Source organism: Panthera tigris, chromosome A3 (assembly GCF_018350195.1).
Source record: "Panthera tigris isolate Pti1 chromosome A3, P.tigris_Pti1_mat1.1, whole genome shotgun sequence".
In the NCBI taxonomy this organism is placed as follows: Eukaryota; Metazoa; Chordata; class Mammalia; order Carnivora; family Felidae; genus Panthera; species Panthera tigris.
This window is the reverse complement of record NC_056662.1, coordinates 42,409,782-42,431,751: the sequence shown is the minus strand read 5'-3', so window position 1 is coordinate 42,431,751 and position 21,970 is coordinate 42,409,782. Positions and strand designations below refer to the sequence as shown.

Here is a 21,970-nt window from a genome sequence, read left to right as displayed (position 1 = left end):
TGCATGTGTGCAAGCTTGTGTGTGTGTGTGTGTGTGTGTATTTACCTGGTTGGATCATACTAGAATTCTTTTAAACACAATATTATATGACATTTTACCTGTGTAAGGGAACACCAAATATAGGAAGAAAGTTTTATATGAACAAAAATAACTTTAAACACATAATAATATGCACAATGGTTATTACTATGTGCTAATTAGTTATAAACAGCAAGCTTAGCTATAAATCCCTACAGTTCATGTTGCTCTTCTGTTCAACCACATTCTTATTTGCCTGTCCTTTTCTTTTCCTGTTCTTTGCCTTCTAGGAGTAGTCTCTCTCCCTCCACCACCCAGCAGTGCCCATCCCCTCTGGCTTCCTATGTTCTGACTCTGGGGGCAGTAGGGCTGGGGGTACTCTGTTTCCCTGCAGGCTAGGTGGGCAGGGCAGATCAGCCATGCAGTGTGGGAGGTAAGGGCAGGTGTACAGCCTCCGCCCCTACCCCCCACCCCCTTCCTTCATGGCTTGGCCCAGGGCAACTCAGTAACTCCCCAGGACCAGAAGATATGGATGTTATGACAGAGAAAGTCTGTCCCTGCGTGGCCATCAGGGGTCTATGGTCCTGACTCAGGGGCTTAAGGGCAGAGATGCCAGAAGGCAGAGAGACAACCGGATTACCTCCAAGGTCTCTCTGCCTCCTGGCAATGAGAAAAAACATTTTGATTGCTTCTAACAGGACTTGGAGTTAATTAGCCTCTGATTGACTGAGTCGATACATCAACAAAGATTTATTCAGCCACCAGCTGAGAACGGTCACAGTGTCTTGGAAAATCAATACTGGAAAACTCCACCGAAGTCAGTAACTGCTCTCAGAAACCAGGACAGACGGGCAAATGTATCATCCCTACAGCTGGTGCAGGGGATCACACGCTCAGACAGACTCAGATTTGGGCTCAATGTCAAGAAATGGCACCCAATGAAATTGAGACAGGTGTGGATCAGGGTGAACGGATGAAGCCCACCAAACGTGGAACTTTCCTCTGAATCAGTCCACAGATGGGCTGCTGGTGAGACAAAGCAACCTTTGCTAAAAGGTAATCGGTACTAGAAGCATTGTCACTGTGTTGTAGGGTTTTGGGAGACGATTGTGACTCTAATTTTTCAGGCTTCTCTGTATTCATGCCTCCTCTGCAATATGACTTTGCAGTCTTGCCCACCAAAAGGAGAGGTGTACTTCCCACCCCTTAAATCTGGCTGGCTTCCTGTCTTTGCTTTGTCCAACAGAAAGTGGTGGAAAGTCAGGCTGTGTCAGTTCCAAGCATAGGTCTCAAGAATCCCTCAATTCTGTTGCACCATGGAACAAACCTGAGTTGGTCTGCTGGTTGATGACAGATTTAGCCCAGATTACCATCCCAGCTGACAGCCCACAAGTGGCAGACATAGGAGGGAGGCTACTCCAGACCAGCCGGTCTGTAGTTCACCTTCTAGCTGACCACAGATGCATGAGTGAGGCCAGCTGGCATGAGCCGAGGCTGGCCCAGATCAGCAGAACAACCCAGCTGACCTGCAGACCCGTGAGCAGGACTTAAATGGTGGTTGTTTTAAACTACTGAGTTTGGGGGGCAGTGTGTTATGTGGCCTGGCCCACTGATGCACAGAGCACAACTGTCAGCCTGTTTCTGAGGAGTAAGCAGCAAACATTAGTTTTGTATTGGACTGTAAGACTTGCCCACAAGACTTGCCACTGTGATTCCTAGCAATAGTAAGCCTTGTTTTTCTAAGATGTGGTGTGTGTTTGTGTGTGTGTGTGTGTGTGTGTGTGTGTGTGTGTGTTTATATGACATAATAATAGTTACATCTAATGATTGGGTATCAGGACCAAATAGTCCCCAAGTAGTCTGGGGACAGATACATGGGAAAAGGGCACCTATAAGAGAGCTGGTTATGGAATGGGTCTGTTGCTGGCACACCTTACTTTCCTGTTAATTGATGCCCCAAGATCTAGTTCTGCCCCCAGCTGCTCCTGAACGGGAGCTGGGCAGAAACAGACCGAACAACTGTGACCCATATTCCAACAATAAGTTGGGGAATACAATGAAAGAAACTAAGATGATAATGAGAAGAAGCACTACTATGGCACTTACTGTATGCCAGGGACTGCCCTAAGGACTTTACATATTAACCTATTGAATTCGATGTGAAGCACCATTTATACTAACCACAGGAAGGGTAAAATACTTAGAAACCCAAGAAACTAAGAAAAAAAAAAAGAGCTAAGTACTAAATAAGACTTTGAAGGCTTTGAAGACTATGGAGGGACACATGAAGATTTGACCCAATGGAAAGACACATCAATACATGATGATCTTGGGCAGAAAGAAAGCATTGCAGAGATGTCGATTTTCCCCAAGTTAACTTATAAATTTAACATCCTAATCAATACACTGTATCAATCAAGGTTCAGTCAGGCAAATAATGCTGTACGTAGTTCAACAGAAGGAATTTTATCCAGAGACTCCGTGGTAAAGGAGAACCAAAGACCAGATGGGGTTGGGAGGCTCACCTAGAGACTTGGATGAGATGGGTCAGCAGTCTGCACTGCAGGAGGGAGCTGGGCCTGGAGGGTGGGCTGTCTGCTGGGGCTCTCCCACCCTTCGTCAGTAGCACATGCTCATATAGTAGACCGGCCATCAGACTCGCCCCAACCCTTTACATTGGAATTCCCTTCTCCACCTCCACTTCCCCTCCTACAGGACTTTTTCTTTTCTTTTAAGAAGGCAAGTGCATTTATAAATTTTTTTTAATGTTTTTTGTTTATTCTTGAGAGAGACAGAGCATGAGTAAGGGAGGGGCAGAGTGAGAGCGGGACACAGAATCTGAAGCAAGCTCCAGGCTCTGAGCTGTCAGCACAGAGCCCGACGCGGGGCTTGAACTCACAAGCTGTGCGATCATGACCTGAGCCAAAGTCAGACGCTCAACCAACTAAGCCACCCAGGCACCCCTGAACACATCATCATCAAATAGTGAAAATTTTACTTCTTCCTTTCCAATTTGCATGCTTTTTGTTTTTTTGTCTTACCTAACTGCTGTAGCTAGGACTTCCACTACTATATTGGGTAGGAGTAAGCAGAGTAGGCAACCTGGTCTTGTTCCTGATCTCAGAGGAAATCCTTTCAAATTTTCCCCATTGAGTATAATGTTAGCTGTGGGTTTATCGTATCTGGCCTTTATTATGTTGAGCTAGTTCCTTCCACATCTAATCTATCAAGGATTTATATCATGAAAGGATGCTGTATTTTGTTAAATGCTTTTTCAGTATCTATTGAGATGATCATGTGGCTTTTATCTTTCATTTTATTGATATGCTTGAGTTACATTTATTGATTTGCATATGTCAAACCATCCTTGTATCCCAAGGATAAATCCCATTTGGTCGTGGTGTATAATCCTTTCAACATATTCTTGAATTCAATTTGCTAGTATTTTGTTGTGAATTTTTGCATCTATATTCATCAGGGATATTGGTCTATAGTTTTCTTTCCTTGTGGTATCCTTATCTGGTTTTGCTACCAAAGTAGTGCTGGCTTCATAGAATGAGTTTGGAGGTGTTCCCTCTTCTCAATATTCTGGAAGACTTTAAGGAGGGCTGATGCTAATTCTTCCTTATATGTTTGGTAGAATTCACCAGCAAAGCCATCTGGACCTAGAGATTTCTGATTTCTGTGTTATTTTTTAATTGACTCAATCCCTTGATTTGTTATTGATCTGTTCAGATTTTCTATTCCTTCCTGATTCAGTCTGGGTATATTGTTGCTAAAGTGTGTATCCATTTGTTCCAGGCAATGTAATTTGTTAGTATATAATTATTCATAGTGGTTTCTTAAAATTCTCTGTATTTCTGTAGTATCAGTTGCCATGTCTTGTTTTCCTTCTAATTTTGAGTCTTTTTTTTCTTAGTCTAGCCAAAGAATTAGTCTTGCTCTCAAATGTGTTTCTCTTTTCAAGGAACAGGTTTTTAGTGTTGCTGATCCTTTCTACTGTTCTTTTGGTCTTTATTTCGTTTATTTTTGCTCTGATTTTTATTATTTTCTTTCTTCTGCAATCTTTGGACTTGACTAGTTCCTCTTTTTCTAGTTCCTTGAGGTGTAAAATTAGGTTGTTTGAGATTTTTCTTATTTCTTAATATATATGTTTATTGCTATAAACTTTCCTCTTAGAACTGCTTTTGCTGCATCCTACAAAATTGGGTATATTGTATTTTCATTTTAATATGTTTCAAGATAATTTGTTTCTATTTTTAATTTTTTGAAAGTGTTTATTATTTTATTATTTTTGACAGAGACAGAATGCGAGTGGGTTAGGGGCAGAGAGAGAGGGAGACACAGAATCGGAAGCAGGCTCCAGGCTCTGAGCTGTCAGCACAGAGCTCGACAGGGGGCTCGAACTCATGAGCTGTGAGATCACAACCTGAGCCAAAGTTGGACGCTCAACCAACTGAGCCACCCAGGCGCCCCAGTTTGATTCCATTTTGATTTCTTCTTTGACCCATTGGTTGTTTAGAAGTGTGCTGTTTAGTTTCCGCATATTTGAAGATCTACTCACCTTCCTCTTGTTGAAACTTCTAATTTCCTGCCTTTTGTGGTCAGAGAAGATAGCTGAAATTGATTTCAATCTTTTTCAATTTGCTAAGATTGGTTTTGTGGCCTATCATATGATCTATCTTGGAGAATGTTCACAGGCACTTGAGAAGAATGTATGCTGTTGGTGGATGGAACATTCTATATGTGTCTGATAGGTCCATTTATTTTATAGTGTGTTTCAATTCCAGTGTTTCCTTGTTGATTTTCTGTCTGTACAATCTCTCCTTTGCCAACGGTGGGATAGTGAAGTCCCCTCCTGTTATTGTATTGTATATTTCTCCCTTAAGATTTGTTAGTATTTGCTTAATATATTTCAGTGCTCAGATGTTGGGAGTGTATATGTTTATAGTTGTTATGTCTTCTTGACGTACAGAGGCTCCCCAATTTATGATGGTTTGACTTAGAATTTTTTTACTTTGTGATGGTACAAAAATCATACTCAATTCAGTAGAAACAGTGCGCTGAATTTTGAGTTTTTAATCTCTTCCTGATCTAGTGACATGCCGTACTCTGTCATGATGGTGGGAGGCAGCAGGAAGCTTCAGTCTACTCACCCACATGATCATGAGGGCAAGCAATTGGTATACTTGCAAACATTCTGTACCCACATAATCATTTTGTTCTTCACTTTCATTACAGCGTTCAATAAATTACCTGAGGTATTCAAGTCTGTATTATAAAATAGGCTTTGTATTAGATGGTCTTGCCCAACTGTAGGCTAAACTAAGTGTTGCTAGCACATTTAAGGTAGGCTAGGCTATCATGTTTGGTAGGTTAGGTGCATGAAATGCATTTTCAACTTATATTTTCAACTTTTGATCGGTTTATCAGGATGTAACTCTAGTGGAAGAAGATCGGTGTTGACCCTTTTATCATTATATAATGACCTGCTTGGTCTCTTGTTGCCAATTTTGAGCTTGAAGTCCATTTTGTCTGATGTGAGTATGGCTACACCTGCTTTCTTTTGGCTACTATTTCTTGGAGTATCATCCTCTGTCCCTTCACTTTGAGTCTATGTGTTTGGAGCTGGGAAGAGTCTCCTGAAGGCAGTGTGCAGTCAGGTCCTCGGTTCAATTCATTCAGACACTTTGTTCCTTCTGATTGGTAAGTTCAATCCATTTACATTTAAGGTGATTATTGATATATGAGGACTTACTATTGCCATTTTATCTTTTGTGTTCTGATTGTTTTGTATCTCCATTGTCTCGTCTTTTTCTTTTTCTTTCTTTCTTTTGTTTGATTTTTAGGTTGGTGGTTTTTTATGACATTTTGCTCAGTCCTCCCCTGCTTTTTATTGTATTTTATTTTTTTAAACTTTTTCTCAAATGTTTATTTATTTTTGAGAGAGAGAGGGAGGGAGGGAGGGAGGGAGGGAGGGGGAGAGAGAGAGGAAAACACAGAATCTGAAGCTAGCACCAGGCTCTGAGCTGTCAGCACAGAGCCTGATGTGGGGCTCGGACTCACAAACTGGGAGATCATGACCTAAGCCGAAGTTGGAGGCTTAACTGACTGAGCCACCCATGTGCCCCCTCCCCCGCTTTTTAGATGTTTTGTTTTTGCTCTAGATTTTTGTTTTGTGGTTCCTGTGAGATTTGTATAAAATGTCTTATAAATAAAATAATCCTTTTTCTGTTGATAGCAACTTATCTTCATTTGCCTCTACAGGTTCTGGCATTTTCCTCCTCCCTTTTTATACTTTTGTTATCACAAATTGTCTCTCTTTTTGCTGGGAGTTCATTTCCAAATTGTAGTAGCTATATTTATTTTTAATGCCTTTTTCTTTAAAGCTTTATGTTACATTTAACATCCTATTATAAGAGAGGGTTATAATTTTATGATTCTATCTATCACCTTTGTAAAAATCTGGGGTATTTTTGTCTTTTCATTTTAGGCAGAAGAGTTCCCTTCAACATTTTTTTTTTAATGTTTTTATTTTTATTTTTATTTTTTATTTTTGAGACAGAGAGAGACAGAGCATAAGCAGGGGAGGGGCAGAGAGAGAGGGAGACACAGAATCCGAAGTAGGCTCCAGGCTCTGAGCTGTCAGCACAGAGCCCGACGTGGGGCTCGAACTCACGAACCGTGAGATCATGACCCGAGCTGAAGTCGGACACTTAACCGACTGAGCCACCCAGGCGCCCCTCAACATTTTTTGTAAGGCAGGTCTGGTGGTGGTGAACTCCATCAGCTTTTGTTTGTTTTTCTCTTTCATATCTGAAGGGTCACTTTGCTGAATAAAGTATTCTTGGCTGGAAATCTGAATTAGGACATTCACTCTCTCCTGGCCTGTAGTTTCTGTTGAAGAAATCTACTGATAATCGAATGGGATTTTCTTTGTAGGTTATGTTCTCTTCTCCCCCCCCCAGCTGCCTTTAAGAATCCTTCTTTATGGTCAATTTTTGACAGCTTCGTTATAATATGTCTTAAAGAGGATCTTTCAGCATTGAGATACTAAGGTGACCAATTAGCTTTGTGGACTTGTATGTCTAGTTCTCTCCTTAGGTTTGGGAAGTTCTCAGCTATTACTTCTTTAAATAACCCTTCTGTCCCCTTCTTCTTCTGGTATATCCGTAATTCTTTTGTTGGTCTCCCTAAGGGAGTCTGATAGCTCTTGTGTGGTTTCTTCACTTCTTAAAAATCTTAGTTCTCTCTCTGCTATTACCTGAATTATTCTAGATTCCTATCTTCTGGCTCGCCTGTTCTTTCTTCCCTCCCATCTGCTCTGTTTCCAATACTTTGTAATGTGTTCTTCATTTCCTCTGTTGAGTTCTTTAGTTTCAGAATTTGAGTCTTTTTGGCAAAGCACTCCTCCTGTTCATTAATTTCATTCCTCAGTTCATTAAATTGACTTTCTGAGTTTTCTTCTAGCTTGCTGAATTTCTTCATAACCAGCTATTTTGAATTCTCTATCAGTTAGATCCTAATTTTCTGTGACTTGGAGATTAGTTGCTGGAGAACTGTCTGCCATTTGCTTTTGGTGATACCATCTTACTGTGATTTTTCATGGTGTTTGATGAGATGAGCCTCTGCTGACACATTTGAAGTAATGGATGCCTTTCTTATTTTGGTAGAGTTCTATTGACTTTGATTTTAACTGTTCAACCGGTTGGGAATTAAAGACCTTTCTTTTATTTTCCAGCAGGTGGCGATATAGTGTAATTTTTTCCCCTCTTACCTAAACTGCTCTACGGCTGTATTTGGGAGCACACACTTTCCACCCACCACCTGCTCTTCTGGCGGGGTCACTGAGGCTGTCATAGTTACCCGTGCACTAGCGTCTCACCAGTGCTGAGGTTGCCAGGGTTGCTGGCGTGCGGCTGGGTCTGCTAGGGTCATGGGTACTGCTGCTGCCCAGGGTTGTTGGGGATACCACGGTCTCGGAGGCCTCTGCCACTGCCAGGGTCACTGGGTTTACAGGCACCACTGCTGCTGTTCCCCTGGTTTTCCTGCCTCCATGAGGTCCAGTCTACCCACCTTCAATGTACAGATGTATGGTTCTCTGTGGAGTCCTGATGTGCTGTTGAGGAACCCCTGTTGGGTGATGGGTGCCCTATTCATTGCAAATTAAAGGAAGAAACAAAAGATTTCTCATGCTGCCATGTACTGATGTCACTCCCCCCAAATTTCTTAACAGTTCATGCAGATATTTTGCTCATAATATAAAAATGTCACAAATCGCTTACCATCTGCTAAGGTCAAGTTCTAGTCAGAGACTGGTGCTATGGCTCTGTGTGCCCCCACCCAGGACATCATTCTTTCATTCTAGGAGGTGGAAATCCACTTTGTCGGTCCCTCCTGCTCACCAATCAGTAGCAACCTGGACGAATGACCAGACCAGGCCCTGGCCCACTGGTATTACCTGCTTGCAGATACTAGGGAGGCAAGCCTGTTGCAAGTTGCCTCTTCCTAAACACTCAGACTAGTTTTTATTTTCCAGTCACTTTGACATCTTAATACAAAATTGACGTACTTAAAAAAAAGTTATCACATTTTTTATTGCAAAATCATACTCATTGTAGAATAACTGAAATTTAGACTCTGAACAGGAAAATAAAAATCCTTTCTAATTTTCCACGAATAGAAAAGATCCCTGGTGATATTTTGTGGATTCCTGCCAAGTTGATATATAAATGCTAAGTATAAGAACAGGTTTAGGGATAAAATTAGGATCATAAAAGAGATCCACTTTTGTGGCCAGAATGCTTCAAATGTATATTCACTATTATATCAGTAACATTTCCTAATGTAATTAAATATTCCTCTACACTGTAATTTTTATTAGTCTTATTCAATAGCCATTCCATAATTTATTTAGTCCTTTATCTAGACATACCTGGAAGGCTGTTTCTAAGTTTTAAAGTTCTGCGATGAACATCATTTTATATGTCTTTGTATTTCTGTTTATTTCCTCAGGCAGAATTTCTAAAAGGGGGAATTAAGGGTAAAAAGGAATGAATGTTGGAAGATTCTTGATCTATATTGCCATATGATTGCTATTTATAATGCATATGAACAATTTATTTGTTTCGCCATCAGTGTGTAAGAATTCCACAATCAGCCCCCATGGTTCAAGATTGAGAATCTTACATTTAAAAAATCTAGTTTTGCCAATTAGGTGGGCAAAAATGGTACCTTGTTGTTTTGAGTTATAAATTTTTCCATGACCATTGAATTTATCTTCTTGCATTCTCACTGTTCATTTGTACTGCTGCTTTATGAATAAGGTTAGCAAAGCACCAAGCCATAAAGATAATATCCTTTGCCTATTTTTTCTTTCGTATTCTTTTTGATTTGTTAGAGCTTTTCCTATATTAAGGACCTTAGCCAAATTTCTGTCATTTATGTTACATATATATTTGCCCAATCTTTTCTTTTATATGTTGCATTTTGACTTACAGAAAATTTCCCCCCTAGATTGCATAAACCTATTAATTTTTGCAAATACTTATTTTAACTACCGCCTAGAACAATGTATCGATTTGCAAACACTGCTTTTCTGTACTCACAGTTCACTGAACAATTTTACTCAAACTATTCACAAACATCTTTGACATTGTGTTTGTCCTCACTAGATCACTGTTGAGTTGCCTTTCGAGTCACTGAGAAGTTGTTCTGGGCGCATTGTGGTAGTCATTGGTGCTATCTGATAAATGTTTCTAGCTGTCCACAGTTTGGGTCCATGATGACATCCCTTTGTGGTTGGGTGGGGTCCTGTAAGCCATTTTAATTAATGAGTTTTGAGTGGCAGTGACTGATACATAGTGTCATTTCTAGGCTGAACCATTGACTGGTCAGGGCCAAATGCCGTGGGACACCCTCTTTCCCTCGGCACAGTGACAAGCAATGTTCCAGATGCAAGCTCTGTTCTCTGAGAGACTGTGATAAGCAGAGCTCACTATTGACCATGGTGATGTGTAGCTGAATGAGAAATAAACCTTTGTGGTCTGAAGCTTCTGAGCTTTTGGGGCTATTTGTTACCACAGCATAATGTGGCCTCTCCTTACTGACACAGTTCATCATGTCCCTTTAATTTGGGTTATATCAGATGCACCATTAAAAAAAAAAAATCTCTGTGTAATGCAGTCCCTGGAATTTTTACCCCAAGCCACAAGTGGCCATCTGTATAATATTAGAGCAGCTGCTGTTTTCATTTTTCCTAAATTGTGTATTCTTACTTTTGACAGCTTATCCACCTACTGAATTGCTTTTTATTTGGGGGGATGAATAAAAACCTTTTAATCTGAAAAATATTAAGCACAACAAAAGTAGAGTGAATAGTATAATGAATCCCCACGGATCCATTGCTGAGCTTTAACAATGACCAGGCTTGCAGAAATTTTGAAAGGTTTTAGGTAGTAATATTTCTTACTTAGTTTTGGTAAATATTTTCCTTTTGCTTTTATGCTTAGAAAGTCCCTCTCTGCCACAATATCAGTGATTGGATTATATTTCCATGCAGCTGTTTTGTGTGTTCATTATTTGTCACTTCTAGTCTTTTCTGTACTCCGTGTTGAAGGTGGTGGTGAATTCACAAAGGGCTTTAAATGGGGACGGTGGATCCTCCTGTAAGGAGCTACGCTTACGCTTACTTTCAGAAGGCTGCTGGCTTCAACTGTAGGAGAAAGGGGCTGGTCTCAGTTTGTGTTCCTTCATAAAAAGACCCTGAGACCAGGGCCAGGGAGCAGGTAGTTAATCTGGGGGGAGGTGGTCTCAAGAAGCCTAAGTTAGTGGCAGGGGGACAGGAAACAGGGAAGGGAGAAACATCCAACCGAGTGTGAGCTGATGAACAGGTTGTCCCTGTGGGAGCTGGGGTCAACTTCTCTGGAGAGCCCCTGTGACCCTGCCACCAGGACAGTGCAGCTGTGTGGTGGCCCCCGGGGTGTTAACTCCTCCCAGTCTGGGCTGTGTGCACACTGGGGAGCACACTCCACTGGAGCCTGGCAGGTCCTCACCCAGAGGAGCAGAGAGGCCGGCTGGCTGGTGAGCAGGAAGCCACGGCTGGCTGGAGCTGTGTGCCACAGCCAAGTCACCAGGATCACGGCGTCTGCCTCATGTCCCCATCGGGTTCCACGGGAGTTCAAGAGTGTGCTGGTGGTGTCATGATCTCTGGAAAGGCCAACAGTGGATGGTATGGTTGCCCTTGGCTTCTGATTAAATCCTTCCCTCAAGGCCATGTTTAATGGCGCCTATTGTTGCCTCTAATTATGACCTATTTTGCCATGTATCCACTTTGGAAGGAAGACCCTTATGCAATCGTGTTTCATTTCTAGCAGGATCCAAACACACCATGATTAACCTTTCTGATGTCAAGGGGGTTGGTGAAGGGTTTACATTCATGTCAATCCCTTAAGCTGGTTGGTGTTTTCACTGGGTTCAAATAAGTCACCGCCGCCAATAAGGCCACAGGATGAGTGACCAAGAGTCTTGGTTCTCCTGGGACTGGGAGCTCCTTGGAAGTGGGACTTTCAGTGTTAAAAATGGGAAACCAAGATGGTTGACCATCCCACCTATGGCTGGCCAGCACTTAATAAGTTTCACCTAAAACCTGCCAGCCTTTTCTTCCATTTCTCTTGATCACAAATAATGGGGACTGTAAGTGCAACAATCATTTCAGAGAATGGATTGCAGACTCCACACTTTGGCAGCTCCTGCTCAACTGTGAACCTTTGCTTGGTTTCAAAGCATAAATCAGGGCTCATGGAGTGTTCCTGAGAGCTCCTTGGCAGGAGGCATCCATTGCCTGCCAGAGGCCCCAACATTTGCTGCCACTGTGTCAGCCCCACTGCTCTGATTAAGCTTCAGCAGGCTGCACCAGGGCTCTGCCTTGCCAACACCCAATTCATCAGCGTCTCCCTAGGCAGCCCTCTGCCCCCCTTGCCTGGAGGGTTCCTTTAGAGCCACACTCTTGCAAGTGATCTCTCTTTACTGCATTCCAGTCCGAAGATCTGGGATCTGTGCTTGGGTCCTTCAAAATCCCACAGGGATTGATTCCTAAACAATCAGTGCTCTGTCTCATCTGTGCCTCAGAAGGCTTTCTGTAGCCTCGTCTTTAAATATTCCTGTAGCCTTGTCTATTTCTGTAGCCTTGTCTTTAAATATTCCCTCCGGTAGCAATCCTGAACCGTGATTACTAAGAGGTTGGGGTGTAGCCATCAAAGCCAGCCACAGACTTACCAGGGTTACTCTGGGTAGCTGTACTTCCTCAAGATGTGGAAAGAAGTTCATGAATCGACTGTCACTTTCCAGGCCCTCTGTGTTGTCGGAATTGCCTTCTGGTTGTCAGGACAGCGTCAGACTCTGTGGTCCCCAACGTCTGGGCTCTGTTACTCCACCAGTCTCTGCAAAGGCTGCGTCTTTCTGACCAGCAAACACATCACCTTACTGGTCCTTTATTACCCAGACAGCGATGACTCCAAGCCTAAGATTAGGTTTTGTCAAACTGCACCCTCGAGATGGCAGCAGATGGCAGTGGGTGTCGGCCCACGTCCCTTAGACCTTCCGTGCACTGTGATTTCCAAATGCCAGCACAGCATCGGCATCTCTTTGTAGAAGGGCTTTCTCCCAAGAGGCCGACAGCTGGTGGGCACACCTGCCCCAGGGGGGCCGCAAGTACTGTGGCATTTATGTGGATCAGGATTTTCACCTCTGATAGCTTCAGGGTCCATGTGGTTTTCCAGCTTCCTGGTGGGACTGAGCTCAGGGTGTTCACAGTGGTGGCTGGCTCGATCACACACACTTTCCTGGTCCCTTTCTTCCCTGTCACACCTCCCCATTCACTACTGGGGTTCCCTTGCCTCCCAAAGCAACTACTTGAACAATCCTTGTTTCAGCATCTGCTTTTGGGGGGGGCTCCCAAACTAAGAAAAAAGTCAATTATTGGATTATTTCATAATTCAGGGGTCTAGGACTGTCACCTACTTCCCACAGAAGATGTGAAAAATGCTTTTACTATGTGGTCAACATGTAGACTAGAAAGGGGAATAAAAAGTTGCCTCCTCTTTTTTCTTGTCTGCTCCTTGCTGCCTCAGGTATTCATCGAGCAAATTTAGGAGATACAAACTCAAATCCCTAAGGAGTCAGGTCAGTGATGTTTATGTGGAGAACAAGTGTCAGACAATTGGGAGTGGGGAGGTCTGTGGCGAAGAACACATCCCCAGAAAGGTCTCTCGACTCTTTTTCCTCTTCCTCTATCATTACTATGTTGGTCAAACAAAACCTACCTGCAGGATGCTAACATTCAAAGACAAGCATAAGACCTACCTTTGTCCACTAGGTAATTATCTGACTCCTTTGTTTAGGTGGAGACCATCTTTCAGAGGTGGACTTTCCTTTAGAGTAGACCAGACAACTGAAATAACTGAGAGATCTTTGCTCATGTATCATATACCATCATGCACGAGATTCTACAGTTCTGTCCCCCCAAATTGTCACCCTGAAACAAGGAGAGAACTACTCCCACAGCTTGGGGTTTCGAAAGTCGAATGAGAAATCATGTATTTTTCATTATACTTCACTTTCTAAAATATTTACATGCTGTCATCTGAAGATAAGTCATAACAATTTTTCTCTTAAGTTTTGGAGCAGTTGGCAAGCTTTCCAGAACAATCACACTTGAAAGGGCCTTTTTAGTTGTGACAGGGGAGGCTACAGATGGAGGAGAGAGAAATACTCAGACTTAAGATGCGGGGAACAGTTCAGAAGTTGTGGAAAATGACAGGAGCCACTGGGGAATGTGCTGCATTGAATGCCTTGTGCATTTGTAAATTGCGACTGAGGGCGGATGTCACCTACATGTCTCTCTGTCGGCCTTGTATGTCAAAAAAATGCTTCTCAGTGGAAATCTATGTCTGCTGGACATCTGCCAAGTGTCCCCCAGGGGACTTGTTGTCACCCGGTCCTGTCACCCGGTCCTGTGTGACCATTTCTCTCCAGCCACACAGTGAACAGTGCGATATGCAAACAAGCTGCTTGTGCGTCTAAGTTTCATCCTAACAACTCCTAAGGGTTGAGGCACTGAAATGGCACTGAAATGGGGCAGCACGATTGCCTCCTACCCCCTCACCCCTCGATTCTGTCGCTAAGCCCCCTCTATAAACTGAACTGTGCTTTTCAAGCATCAGGGGCCCTTGTGGTTGTCTCAGATGGGCTGAATGCCAATGGCATCATGAGAATTTTGGCAAGCTTCTCTTCTGAGGAACGATATTAGAGAATGAAGGAAAGATGACTCTCAAGGTGCCAGATGAGAATGAGTTGTAATGGGATCAATGGTCAGCCATCTTGGCTTTCAAAAAGGGAGTCAGGTGACATCAAGAGTAACTAAAAAAATGACCATACTGTTTCTGCACTGCTCGAGTCTGGCAAAATCTCTTTTTTTTACTATCCCTTCTAAGACTGAAAGGTGTATGGTTTTCTAGGGCTGCTGTAGGAAAATACCACAAACTGAGTGGTGTAAACCACAGAAATATATTGTCTAGACATTCTGGAGGGTCAAAGTCAAGGTGTTGAGAAGGCTGGTTCCTTCTGAAAGCTGGGAGTGAGAATCTGTCCCATGCCTCTCCCCTAGCTACTGACAAGTTTGGGTGTTCCTTGACTTGTAGAGGCATCACCCTGATCTCTGCCTTCATGTTCTCTTGGCACTCTTCCTGTGCATCTGTGTCCAAAAATATAAAAAAAAAATCATGTTTTTTATAACATGATTTTTTTAAAATGCTTATTTATTTTTGAGAGACAGACAGAACGTGAGCAGGGGAGGAGCGGAGAGAAAGGAAGGCACAAGACACACAATCTGAGGCAGGCTCCAGGCTCTGAGCTGTCAGCACACAGCCCGACGCGGGGCTCGAACCCACGAACTGTGAGATCATGACCTGAGCCGAAGTCGGATGCTTAACTGACTGAGCCACCCAGGCGCCCCTAAATTACCTTTTTAACACAGACACCAGTCATATCAGATTAGGGGCCCACTCTGCTCCAGAATGAACTCGTCTTAACTAATTACATCTTTCATGACCCTATTTCCAAATAAGGTCCCTTCGGAGATATGGGGGGTTAGGGTTTCAATATGTGAGTTTTGACTGGGGGCGGGGAAAACCCAGCCCACAACAGAGAAGAAACATGGTGTTATATTTCTATCGAGACTTCTGGAAGATTTCAACGGTTTAGAAGAAACTTCTCCATCAGAGGTCTGAAAAGCCAGTGTGGGGGTAGACAGCTGCCACTTGACATTACCGGAATGGAAAAGAAGGGGCTCTGTTAGCAACCTTCTGACTGATCTCTGACCCTTCAAGTTCTAAACCTTTCCAACAGAACCACATTTGCTAGTTTTGGAGCCCAGCAGAGAGAGAAGTGTCTGCCCTAATTTGGGGTCAAGATTCTCCCTCAGGCATTGGAGGGGAGCAAACGGCAGTTGGAATAGAGCCTGACAGGTTGTGACAAACAAGAATGCTAATGGCGTCATATCCACGTAGAAGGAGCACATGAACATAAGCCCCAAGCAAGAGGAAAAGTGGATTCAGAGAAGGACACACAGAGCCAGTGGGAGACAGGAACTATAAGCATAGCCAAGACCCACGACCGTGGGGCCCCAGTGGGAATCTCCACACACTCTCGTGGCTGGAGCCCTGCAGCCATGCTGGGTCCAGAACGTCTGTCTGGTCCTAGCCTGTACGAGGTTCTGCCTGAATCCCCTCTCAGTGCCCTTGTCTCTCCTCGTGCATCCCTATAAGAAACCCCTGAAGTTGAGCCACTGGGCCCCTGCTCCTGCAGCTCAGAGACAAACCAGAGCATCTGGCTTGGTAATCAATCCCTTCAACATACCACCTGGATAGGGTTGTGCAGTGTTCCAGAAAACGAGTCACCTCTGCTGCCTTTTCCTAGTCACTGGGGATGTTTTTTTAAGTTTTATTTATTTTGAGAGAGACAGAGACAGCATGAGTGGGGGTGGGGTGGAGAGAGAGAGAGAGGGGTGGGGGAGAGGGAGAGAGAGAATCCTAAGCAGGCTCCATGCTGCCAGCTGCGGAGCCTGATGTGGGGCTCAAACCCATGAACCGTGAGATCATGACCTGAGCTGAAACCCAGAGTCGGAAGCTTAACTGACTGAGCCACCCAGGCACTCCAGCACTGGGGATTTTTTAAAACCACATTATCCTGTGGTCTTAGTATCTTAGGGTTACCGGATTCATTTTCTAGAAGTCAGTTAGAGCAGCACCTCTCAAACTTGAGTGTGACCTTGTTAAAATGCAAATACTCTTTAAAAAAATTAAAAAAAATTTTTTTTAACATTTATTCATTTTTGAAAGGCAGAGAGAGACAGAGCACAAGTAGGGGAGGGGCAGAGAGGGAGACACAGAAACAGAAGCAGGCTCCAGGCTCCGAGCTACCAGCACAGAGCCCGACGCGGGGCTCAAACTCACGGACTGTGAGATCATGACCTGAGCCGAAGTCGGCTGCTTAACCGACTGAGTCACCCAGGCACCCCTAAAAAATTTTTTTTAATGTTTATTTTTTTTCGAGAAAGAGACAGAGACAGAGCATGAGCGGGGGGAGGGGCAGAGAGAGAAGGAGACACAGAATCTGAAGCAGGCTCCGGGCTCTGAGCTGTCAGCCCAGAGCCTGATGCAGGGCTTGACCTCATGAGATGAGTGAGGTGAGATGAATGACCTGAGCTGAAGTCGGATGCTTAACAGACGGAGCCACCCAGGTGCCTCTAAAATGCAAATTCTGATGTATCAGGTGGGTGGGTGGGGCAGAGCCTCTGCGTTTCTCACAAACTTGCAGGTGGGCCAGTGGTCACACTTTGAGCACCACTGATGTGGATTATCACATCAGTGATAATCAGTAAATAATCAGTAAAGAAGAAAACGAGGCACAAAGAAGCTAAGGACTAATCCGAAGTCCTGTGGCCAGAAAGGGATAGGATTGAGATGAGAATTCTGGCCTCCCAGCTCTGAAGCTCAGCTCTCTAACTTGCACATCCCAGTCCTTAAAAAAGTCCCTGCAGCAGAAGCACACCTCTTGTCATGCAAGCTGGCTGTCTAGTGAAAATGAACACGGGGACAGACCAGCAGAAGAGCCCAGGGTTCTGATGATCCAGTGCCCCAGGTGTTTCCCTGGGTGTGGAGCCTGTGACAACCGTGATTGGGAGAGAAATCAGGGATGGAAAGACACAGGGGCCTGGCTGTGTTCCAATAAAACTTTATTTGCAAAGACAGCTAGTGCGTTGGGTCTGGCCTGTGGGCCAAGGTCAACTGAGCCCCTCTCTAAGGGGCTGCACTTTGTTTGATCTACTGTTTACTATTGTTTAGGGCCCAGACACCGTTGATTTTTGTCCATTGAGATGGTTTAGTCCATTAAGACTAGAAATTGCAGAAGCAAGAAACAATTTGAGGATCCCAAAGTTAAAATTTACACCTTAATTTAATCAAATCAAATTGAACTAATTTAAGCAATTCTTTTACAAATTTTATACTTCGTAGTATTCATAGATTTGGATTCCATAGAAATATGAAAAAGGACATGAGAACAACAGTTAAGGAATGATTTTCGAGGCCATGGTTGGTGAACAGAGGGGAGAAAATGGGATAGGAGAAGACTTAGCCTAAAAAAACCCCACACTGTTAGGCCCAAACTTAGTTCTGAGCTTTCTGGCAGCCAAGGGAAAGAATGAACCTCATTTCTAATGTCTTAGAATGGGTTCACTAGAAGCAGAGCCCAAGGCAGGGACTTGAGCTCACCAGGTGTATTAAGAACGTGCACTAAGGGGAAATCTGTCAATGAGGGAGTGAAACAAGATAGGCCAGGTAGGAACCTCAAAATGGTGTGCTCTCAAGCAAAGTCAACCCTTGCTTGGCCTGATTCACTGGGGTCTCTGGAGCATACATTATACTGCAGAGTGGTACCTACTGGGGCCAAGTGGTCTGGCCTCTTCTACCTGAATCAGTCATTGGCTGTGGGCTGCCTCCTCGGTGTGTGTGTGGGCATAACCATCTGGATGAAAGCCTCCCATCAGCTAGGGCAGTTCTACAGGGAAGGGGCAGCTGTGTGAGTCATCGTAGCTGGGAGGTTCCCCCTCCCCACCCCACCCCCACCCGATAAAGGGGACGTAGTGGGCACCACTGACGTTCACCACAGTTTTCTATAGGACTTTTAATCTTTGAACCATCCAATTTCATTCATGTATTAATTCCACATCTACTTATTGAACAGCTGATCCACTTTTCAAGCACTAGGCCAGTTTCTGAGACTAGCTGGAGAGGAAAAGACCTGTTCTCTTACCTTAGGAAACGTTTAGAAAAAGTTGCCTTCACGATTATCAAAAAGATAAGTGTTGGTGAGGATGCGGAGAAAAGTGAACCCCTGTGCCCTGTTGGTGGGAATGTAAATTGGTGCAGCCACTATGAAAAACAGTTTGGAGGTTCCTCAAAACATTAAAAACAGAACTACCATATGATTCAGCAGCCCCACTTCTGGGATAATCTGAAGGAAATGATAGTACTATTTTTTTAAAAATTTATTTAAGTAGACTCCATGCCCAGTGTGGAGCCCAAAGTGGGGCTTGAACTCATGACCCTAAGCTCAAGCCCTGAGCTGAGCTCAAGAATCAGATGCTTAAAGGACTGAGCCACCCAGGTGGCCCTGAAATTACTATCTTTAGATACCTGCACCACTATTTCACGTCAGCGTTATTCACACTAGCCAAGAAATGGACACAACCTAAGTGTCCATCAATGCACGAATGCATAAAGAGAATACTGTATATACACATACATATATACCAACCCCCCCCCCCACATACCAGAATATTATTCAGCAATAAAAAGAAGGAAATCCCGCCATTTGTGCCAACTTGGATAGACCTTGAGGGCATTATGCTATTTAGTTGTCCACTCTAATTTTCTTCAATATTTTTACCTGTCTAAGCTACTGTTAAATTTCAGGTGTTTCATACCCATACCTATTTTGGTGATATAAATGTGTAAATAATAGGTTCATGTATATTTCACATAGACCATAAATAACGAAGATAAACATAAAACGGATGCATTTTGCAATTAATCTGTAGCAGTGCTAGTTTATATATCCAAATATGGCCTTATCCATTTCATCCATTTGAAATTGGCCAAAATCCAAGAAGCAGACTTTCTAAAAATTCCTAAAAGGCACTTGCAAAAGTCCATATACTAAACCTCACACACTTGTCTTTCCCTCAGTGAGGACCTGGTTACTCTTACTCTACCACCATTGTTGTAATATTAAAAAAAAATGTTTTTTAATATTTATTTTATTTTTGAGAGATAGAGACAGAGTTTGAGCAGGAGATGAGCAGAGAGAGAGGGAAATATGGAATCCGAAGCAGGCTCCAGGCTCTGAGCTGTCAGCACAGAGCCCGATGCAGGGCCCGAACCCACGAACTGTGAGATCATGACCTGTGCTGAAGTCGGATGCTTAACTGATTGAGCCACCGAGGCGCCCCACCATTGTTGTAATCTTGGGAAAATGCAACTCCTGCCCATGGCTGGTTAGACAGGCAAACTAAAAGCATCAAGAGGGTATCACTATCACCTGATGGTAAGTCCAGTCCTGAAGAAAACACTAAATACAACAAAATGATTAAGTACTCTTGAGTGGTTGGTGTTGTGGCACAAATGGCGATAATTTGGCACATCACAAGGGCACTAGAAGACTTTGAGTTTGGCAATTCAAATCTGGAGACTTCTATCCAAGGCCCAGGACTCTTAGAGCTGGGACAGGCCATCCCCAATATGCCCTGTGTTCTTGACGCATAAAATTCACAAGCTTAGTGAAAACAAAAACAAAAACAAAACAAAACCCTGTGCTTTACTCCACAAAGTTTTGGGGGGACAGGTTAAGCGTCCACAATGGCCTGGATCAACACCAACCCTTCCCGGGTCACTTCTCACTACCAAACACTGGTATATTTATCTCATTTACACCTTACAATGATCCCAGGAGAAATGTAGGATTATCACAATTTTACAGGCAAGAAAACAGAGGCGCAGCAAGCGAGGTCAAGTCATTTGCAGATACACCCAGACACTGACTGATGGAAATGGGACCTGAACCCAGAAGACTGATCCCAAGGCCTGGCTCAGGTCTTGTCCGACGTGACCCCTACTCTGAGATGCATGGAGGGTACCAACTTCTCCTCCATCGGTCGCTGACCTGGCTGCCCTCCCTTTGGGGGCTCTGCCCTGGTCTCTTTGCCTTGAGTTTGTCCATTCCTGGGCTAATCCCAGGGATGGGGAGCCTGGAAATCCTGTGGCTCACAGCCCTGCCATGGGAATATCGCGGATCCACCACCCCATCTGCACCCAGACTCCACTGCCTGGGGGCTGCTCCCAGCTGTTGTGTGGCAAGGTGGGGGTGCCAACACAGACCCCAGGGTGGCCGTCCTTCCTCCCCGGTCTTCACAGGGGTCAGACTAACATCACCATCTGAAGGCACCCCCGCCACCTTACTCCCCCTCCCCTTTGCCCTTTAAAGGAGTCCCCTCTGATAAATCTGCATGGCTAACCCTGTTTGGGGGTCCATTTCTTGGATGTCCTGAGCTAACGCACAGGGTAACAGCCCCACCTCTGCCCCATTCCCTGCTCCTTGTTTCATTCTCATCACCTCCACTGGACACCCCACCCTCCACCCCTCCCTCCAGAGGACCTGGGCCTGGTGGGCACAGGAATGATCTTACCTTGTTGACGCCATCGGCCATGGCCTGAAGCGTGAGCTCCCGGGGTCCATCCACTGTCTTCCCGTTGTCTGTCGGGCCCCAGCTGGCACTGTAGATGTCGATCAGCTGAGGCATGTGGCTGATGGAAGAGGCCTCAATGATGTCTGTCATGAATGGCTGGTCTAGCATCCGGATACCTGTAGACCCAATTGGACAGGGAAACACCATGTTTTGGTCCCCCAGTGCACTGGAGATGGGGGAGGGGTGATGAGGGCTCAGGTCCTGGGTGTGGGTGGAGGGCCTGCCACCTGGGTGTCCTGGGGGACACTGCAGAATCTGGAGTCCAGCCTCAGGTTGTGTGGGCTACACCTTTAGAGGCTAAAAGAAGGACACATACACTGTCCCACTCAATCCTTTTAGGACTCCACCCACACCTTTCCTTATATAACTGAAGAAATTTTTTCCCACTGGAAACTTTACTAGAATTTCTAATGGGGAGAGACCACCTTTGCTGAAGAGATTCCTTGATAAGTCTATTTCCTTTTCTCTCTCTCTCTTTTTTTTTTTTTTTTTTTTAGCGCGTGGGAGAGAGAGCACGTGCATGTGAGCAGGGGGTGGGAAGAGGGAGAAAGAGAGAGAGAGAAGGAGAATCTTAGCGTGGAGCCCCATGTGGGGCTCTATCCCATGGCCCTGGGATCATGACCTGAGCCGAAATAAAGAGTTGGACATTCAATTGAGTGAGTCACTTAGGCGCCTCTTGATAAGTCTATTTCTTTTATTTCTTTTTTTATTTTTTTTTTTATTTTTATTTTTTTTTAAACGTTTATTTATTTTTGAGACAGAGAGAGACAGAGCATGAACGGGGGAGGGTCACAGAGAGAGGGAGACACAGAATCGGAAACAGGCTCCAGGCTCCGAGCCATCAGCCCAGAGCCTGACGCGGGGCTCAAACCCACGGACCGCGAGATCGTGACCTGGCTGAAGTCGGACGCTTAACCGACTGCGCCACCCAGGCGCCCCTCTTTTTTTATTTTTTAATTTAATGTTTTATTTATTTTTGAGAGAGAAAGAGAGGGAGAGAGAGAGAGAGAGAAAACGAGCAGGGGAGGGACAGAGAGAGAGAGGGAGACACAGAATCCGCAAAGCACGCTCCAGGCTCTGAGCTGTCAG

The 21,970-nt window shown here is 44.3% G+C and overlaps 1 protein-coding gene across 2 annotated transcripts in view; it reads right to left on the bottom strand.

The window, feature by feature from the left end:
- PCSK2 (proprotein convertase subtilisin/kexin type 2) overlaps positions 1-21,970 on the bottom strand; it is a 270,236-nt gene that overhangs the window by 21,388 nt on the left and 226,878 nt on the right. For both annotated transcript variants that reach the window (XM_042980934.1, XM_042980935.1), the window contains one exon: positions 20,822-20,997. In XM_042980934.1, the coding sequence (XP_042836868.1) occupies positions 20,822-20,997 (176 nt within the window). The remainder of the gene's footprint in view (positions 1-20,821; positions 20,998-21,970) is intronic.